The sequence below is a fragment of a genome, unplaced genomic scaffold, assembly GCF_019419815.1.
Source record: "Pyrus x bretschneideri cultivar Hongxiangsu unplaced genomic scaffold, Pyrus_bretschneideri_v1 Contig28, whole genome shotgun sequence".
In the NCBI taxonomy this organism is placed as follows: Eukaryota; Viridiplantae; Streptophyta; class Magnoliopsida; order Rosales; family Rosaceae; genus Pyrus; species Pyrus x bretschneideri.
In genome coordinates this window covers 2,437,216-2,443,655 of record NW_025999590.1, presented here as the reverse complement: position 1 = coordinate 2,443,655, position 6,440 = coordinate 2,437,216, and the positions used below count along the sequence as shown (strand labels likewise).

The window sequence follows — 6,440 nt, the reverse complement described above, 5'->3', positions numbered from 1 at the left end:
AGTATGTAATGCATCAACTCTCACTCAAACAAGAAATTTTTGATTGTGACGAGATTACGAATGGTACACCACGTGTTTTTATGTAAATGGTGGAAAATTTTACTTTTTAAGTTATTAACCTTTTAACACACAAATTCCACTATTTATATAGTGACATATGATGTACCATCTCGTGTGACGGTCACACTAAAAATCTCTTCACTCAAACCCCCTCTGCTGTCGCGTCGTTTACACGCGCCGTCCTCCACACGTCACCCACCTAGGAAATGGCGGGGAATAACATGATCTCCCACCCCATTTAAAAACTCCAAACTCCGAAAATCCCCCTTCTCTCTCTCCCCTCCAGCTCACGCATTTTCTAGAGAGAGAAAGAAGACCGGGGAGAGAAAATTCCAAGCTTTCTGTATGCAAGATCAAATCTTTTTGGTGGGTAGCAGAAGAGGATGTAAAACCTCCAACAAAACAGAGAAAGATAAACAAAGATTTAAATAAAAAATTGGCCATCTTATAAGGAACCAATAATTCTCTAAGATTTTGGACCTCCAAATGCACATGGCTTCTTGGTTTTCTCTCTTGTCTCCCAAATATTTTTCTTGTGGTTTTCTCTTCCCTCACATGCTCTCCTCTCTCTCTCTAGTTGATTCATCTTCGGCGAAAGCCTATTGACTAAACCAGTTGATAAGATCCCTCCTCAGATATACAGTGAAAGCTTTTCGCCATTCTCGGACTCTGTTCTTCTTCTTCTTTCTCTGTTTCGTTGCGAAAAGGTTAGTTCTTCGTCAATGGCAGTCGTTAATTCACTGTTTTGGCCTTGATTTCTCACTTGGGTATGTTTTATTTTTCAAATTATGCAGCTTGATCAACCCCATTGATTCATTTGGCTTTCTAATCATGTTTGACTTGTTTTTGTTGATGGATCATGGATCTCGGCTTCATTGTGCCCAAATTCAGGTTCTTGTCTTGTCTTCCCTTCTATTGGAAAAAAATGAGAAGTGATTTAACTTACAAGTGAAAAAATTAACAACATAGTTTGTTGATTTTGACACTTTAGTTCTCAATTTAATTGTTTCTCACGATTAATTTTGAGACTTCCAGTTAAGTTTTTCTCTTGAATTTGATTTACTTTCATTTTTTCGGCATCTCGGTTTTGATCAGAATTGGGATTCTTCTTCAGGGTCCCGGGAAAGTTGTCATTTTTATATGTTGCAGAAAGTTAAAAATTATGATTTACTGAAATGCAAGGAGTGAGAAAGTGGTAAAATTTTGAAGTTATGGTTTGGGATACGGAGACCGACAACATCGACGAAATGGACATGGAAGGTCTCCCTTCCATGTGGCCTGACGACATCGGAGCTGATGCCGGAAAGCAGTTCAACATAGACAAGCCGGGGCAAGATCTGGACATGTTGGAGGAGGTGACATTCATAGAGGAACCAACAATCGTTGATTTCCAGCGCCTTGTCGAGCTGACAAACTACACCGATAAGGGCTCTTCGCAACTTGCATTCCTCGTAAAACACTGGGAGTATAAGCAGGCAAATGCCGTGCGCCTTCTCAGAGAAGAACTCGACATCTTAAGCAAGCAAAGGCAGGAGGTTGAGCTCAAGAAGTTGGAGATACTGGAAGAACATCGCTTTGAGGCAGAGAGTTATGGAGGCGACAAGCGCCCCATTTCGATTTTGGATGAAGTTTATGACATATGGCCGGAAATTGCCCCGAAGAAACATGATGTTGTTGTGCTGACCAAGAGGGTTGAGGTAGAAGCCGAGTATGATACTGTTGCGTACTGGAAGCAGAGGGCAATGCAATTGGAGAAACTGTTGGAGGCGAGTGCCGAGAGAGAGCAGATTCTTGTGGAAAAATTGCAGGAAAGCATTCGGAGTCTTGAAAGGCAGTCATCGCCAGTTGAAGAACTTTCTCAAATTTTGAAAAGAGCAGATAATTTCTTGCATTTTGTTCTTCAGAATGCACCTGTTGTTATTGGCCACCAGGTACATTTATAATACCATGTGAATCCTCTGTTTAAATTTTTCTTAACGATAAAGCGAGAGTAACGAAGGATTAGGCGAGCATAACTACAAGGCTTGGTCATCGGACAACTACAGCTTATGTTTGTGTTCGAAACGGTCTCACTTATCACTGATTTCCATTTTCTTTTGCTTTCTGTTTTAGGATAAAGAATTGCGGTATCGATTTATCTATAACCACTTCCCAAGTTTGCAAGAGGAGGTAATTTCATTGCCACTGATGTTCTTAATCCTCACCTCTTCTTTATAATCTCGTTTTTCGCTTCTTGTTTCGCAGCATTGCTTAAGTGAAAGGGTGATACTGAACCACTTAAAGTTCGTCGCTTTCGTTGTTTTTCTGCAGGACATTATAGGAAGAACAGATGTTGAAATTTTTTCTGGAGCCGGCGTTAAAGAATCTCAAGATTTCAAGAAAGAGGTCCTAGAGAAAGGCATACCTTCAAAAAGGGAGATTACATTTGAAACGCCCTTGTTTGGGTCGAAAACGTTTTTGATATATGTGGAACCTGTCTTCAGCAAGGCAGGGGAGACAATTGGTATAAACTATATGGGGATGGATGTAACTGATCAGGTATTTGCACATTTTTAGTGTTGAATTTCAAGGCTTTTCTTCTGATCACTTATCAATCGAGGTTTTCGTACACCTTCGGGCATGATTTAGGTGAGGAAAAGAGAGAAGATGGCAAAGCTTCGTGAGGAAATCGCGGTCCAGAAAGCCAAAGAAACAGAACTGAACAAAACAATTCACATCACAGAGGAGACAATGCGAGCGAAACAGATGCTTGCAACAATGTCTCATGAGATAAGATCGCCTCTTTCCGGGGTTGTTAGCATGGCTGAGATTCTCACCACCACGAAACTGGATCACGAGCAACGCCAACTTTTGGACGTCATGTTATCTTCGGGAGATTTGGTCCTTCAACTGATAAACGACATCCTTGACCTTTCCAAGGTGGAGTCAGGTCTGAAGGTTCATCCTTTTCCTCGTCTATCATTCACGGAAACAATACCTCGTGTTATCTGATATTCCTCAACTCTGCTGGTGCAGGAGTAATGAAGTTGGAAGCTACGAAATTCCGGCCACGAGAGGTAGTAAGGCATGTACTACAAACGGCGGCGGCATCATTGCAGAAGATTTTGAACCTGGAAGGGCATGTATCTGAGGATGTTCCCGTGGAAGTGAGAGCTTTATATTGCAGCGCCTGCATCCTCTGCATTTCTAATTTTCTAAGGACATCTAAATATTTTTGTGTTTTCATTTTCTTGTTTCGATTTCAGGTCATCGGCGATGTTTTAAGGATTCGCCAAATTCTAACCAATTTGGTAAGTAATGCGATCAAGTTCACTCATGAAGGGAAAGTTGGGATAAAACTCTACGTGGTATCGGATCCGTCATTGGAAGAGGGTGAAAGATGTCACCAAAATTCGGAAACAGTTCAATCGACGGTTTCAGAGAATGGACTGAAAGCGGAGAAACCAGCGTCTCAAACTTCTTGTGATCAAGAGGGTTTCGATGTAGACCGACCATACCAAAATCGCTCGCTTACCTACGAACCTAGAACCCCGGCCAAGAGTGAGGTTTCGATGGATGCAGCAGATCAAGAGGACGAACCTCATTTGCCAGAAACGAAAACGGTTTGGTTACGATGCGATGTATACGACACCGGAATCGGAATACCAGGTATGCTTTTTAAGTGGTCACTTCTTCAAATGGATCGAAGAAACTGAAATTTCTAAATATGTTCTTTTGAACTTTTCATGTATCAGAAAATGCTTTACCTTCTCTGTTTAAAAGATACATGCAAGTCAGTGCCGATCATGCTCGGAAATATGGAGGGACAGGATTAGGTCTAGCAATATGCAAACAATTGGTAAATACTTTTTGCCATAAATTATTTACTGTTTTTACCCAATTTTATTTTAACTGTTTTCTTAGAGCATTTGGATGTGTTTTGGTGCAGGTCGAGCTAATGGGGGGTCAACTCACAGTATCTAGCAAAGAAAAACGTGGGTCGACATTTACATTTGTACTCCCGTACAAGGTCTTGACATCGTCGGAACAACAATCCGATGACCCCAATGATTCTGACGAAGCTTCGGATATGGCTAGCCAAGAGGGCGCAACTGATGAAGTAGCTGAGAGCTATTTCCAGTTCCAGCCGAGGACTTTGGGTTCTCTGTTCTCTCTAATGGATCCGCCAGGACACCAAAATTGTTACCGCAAAAGATGGGGTTTACTGGTTCGCATAAACTCAATGGGCTTGAACAAAATTCATACTCGTTTCCGAACAGTAACATGAGACCGGAGGAGATAGCTTCGGTTGAAAACTCTTGCTCGGAAGGTGATTTTGCGGAGACGTTATCAGAACCAGAGAGTTCCTCAGCGAGTCGCAACCGAGACCCTAGTAGTGAAAATCCAGCTAGTACAAACAAACAGGGTCGAGATGACATGGATAACCGATTCCAAGACTCTATAAGTACAGATTCAAGTCATCCTTCAGCGGAAGGAAGAGAAATAGCTGTAGAGGCACCCACAAGAGAACCCCAAGGTACATGTAAGAGGCAGGAGAAACCCGACGCAGACTCGGACAGTACTTGTAGCAGCAGTTCAAAAATACCAAAACCAACATCAAAACCTAAAATTCTTCTTGTTGAAGATAACAAGATTAATGTTATGGTGGCGCAGAACATGATGAAGCGGCTAGGCCATAGCATGGATGTTGTGAACAACGGAATGGAAGCTGTGCGTGCAGTTCAACGCTGTAGATACAATCTCATCCTCATGGTACATAATTTCTACAAAACTCCAAAGGCTGTATTCATCTATAGAAACAAAAGAATCACACACATCTTGGTACTTATGGCTGTTGTAAAATTTGCAGGATGTTCACATGCCAGTTATGGATGGCCTTCAAACTACAAGACTTATACGTTCTTATGAAGAAACTGGCAACTGGGATGCAGCTGAGAAAGCTGGAATTGAGCTTCCTCTGCCTTCATCAGAAACAACACAGAACGGTCATGGCTACACGCCTTGTGGAAAGCGAATCCCAATCATAGCGGTGCGCCTATATTTACAGTCTTATTGCTCTAACCTAAGTTTTCTCATAAGCTACTAACAGCATTATATACTAATGCCATCACATTATGATGCAGATGACAGCAAATGCATTTTCAGAGAGTGCAGAAGAATGTTTCAAAAGTGGAATGGACTCATTTGTGCCGAAGCCTGTAACATTTCAAAAATTGAAAGACCGTCTCGAACAATACCTACCTGATTGATACAAGCATCTATTGTAAATCCTACAGTTTGTGTACAAAGAAAATGAAGGTTTGCTTGTGCTAGGAAAGTTTTGTAATCAATGTATCATATTCCTCTCTTCAAAACATTAGTAGCACCTAAATACAAATTGTATATACACAAAAACTCCGAAAAAGATCAATTGTTCAAAATTAAAACCAACTGTTTTCACAATTCCAAGCCACGATAACATACAAACGCATCCAAAAACTAAATCCCAAATGGCATATTACATAATCCGGACCGATAACAGTCATAACAGATATCCCGTAACATTCCAAAATTTATAGTATGCGTCGAATACTACCTACCCGATTGACATAAACACCTATGATAGTTTGCTTGTGCTATGAAAGTTCCGCAATCGATGTATCAGATTCATATTTCAGTCAAAATATTATCAGCATTATCGGGTTATAAAATTGTACATATACAACAACTCCAAAAGATCAAACTGTTCAAAATTAAAATCATTGGTTTTCACTATTCGAAGCTGAGGATAACCAAGCAACAAACACCTCTAAAATCTAGAATCCCAAATAGCATATTACATAATCCAGAATAAAGATAACCTGGAATGGGATAATCAGATAATCCCAGCATCCAAACAGCACAACATTAACCACAAGAGCGGCGGAGGAATCACTTATCTTTGGTGGAGACGCCGTACTTCTCCTGCATCCTGGCGATCTCTTCCTCCTTCTTCTTCGTGTCGAACTTCTTGCCCATCTTGGCCTGCTGGTAGTACAGCACGATGAGGTACCGGTTCGCGACATTGAAGCCGGAGAGGTGATCCACCGCCGTTTTGGCGTCGTAGATATCCTCGTAAACAACGAAGGCGGTGCCTCTGGTGTCCTTGTTCGTCCCGATGCGAATCTGCCGTATGGCGCCGTACTTGCCGAAGATGTCGTACATTTCCTCGCTCGAGATGTTGAATGGGAGGTTGCGGACGTAGAGCACGCGGTTGACCTCCGGCGGTAGGCGGGTGTTGACCTTGCGGAGGCTGATTGTGCTCATGGTCGCGGTTGTGGGGGTGTTTGGATGGTGCGAAAGTGAGAAAAAGACGGGGAAAGTTTGGGGCTTTGGGGACGGAGAGAGGTGCTTGATTTGGT

General features: G+C 41.9%; 2 protein-coding genes across 2 annotated transcripts; one reads left to right on the top strand and one right to left on the bottom strand.

Annotated features, from left to right (window-relative positions):
• The first annotated feature begins 341 nt into the window (after positions 1 to 341).
• On the top strand, positions 342 to 5,431 carry LOC103949667 (histidine kinase 5-like). The gene is given in 13 exon segments (XM_018648055.2): positions 342 to 767; positions 855 to 951; positions 1,175 to 1,991; positions 2,173 to 2,229; positions 2,371 to 2,598; positions 2,689 to 2,989; positions 3,076 to 3,206; positions 3,306 to 3,708; positions 3,795 to 3,898; positions 3,989 to 4,211; positions 4,214 to 4,812; positions 4,910 to 5,089; positions 5,184 to 5,431. Coding segments are annotated over 11 exon segments (3,072 nt in total). The 5' UTR covers positions 342 to 767; positions 855 to 951; positions 1,175 to 1,271; the 3' UTR covers positions 5,310 to 5,431.
• A 280-nt stretch (positions 5,432 to 5,711) lies between these two features.
• On the bottom strand, positions 5,712 to 6,440 carry LOC103949668 (splicing factor 3B subunit 6-like protein). Its single transcript, XM_009360781.3, has one exon. It carries the CDS (start codon positions 6,343 to 6,345, stop codon positions 5,971 to 5,973), a length of 375 nt encoding a protein of 124 aa, XP_009359056.1. The 5' UTR covers positions 6,346 to 6,440; the 3' UTR covers positions 5,712 to 5,970.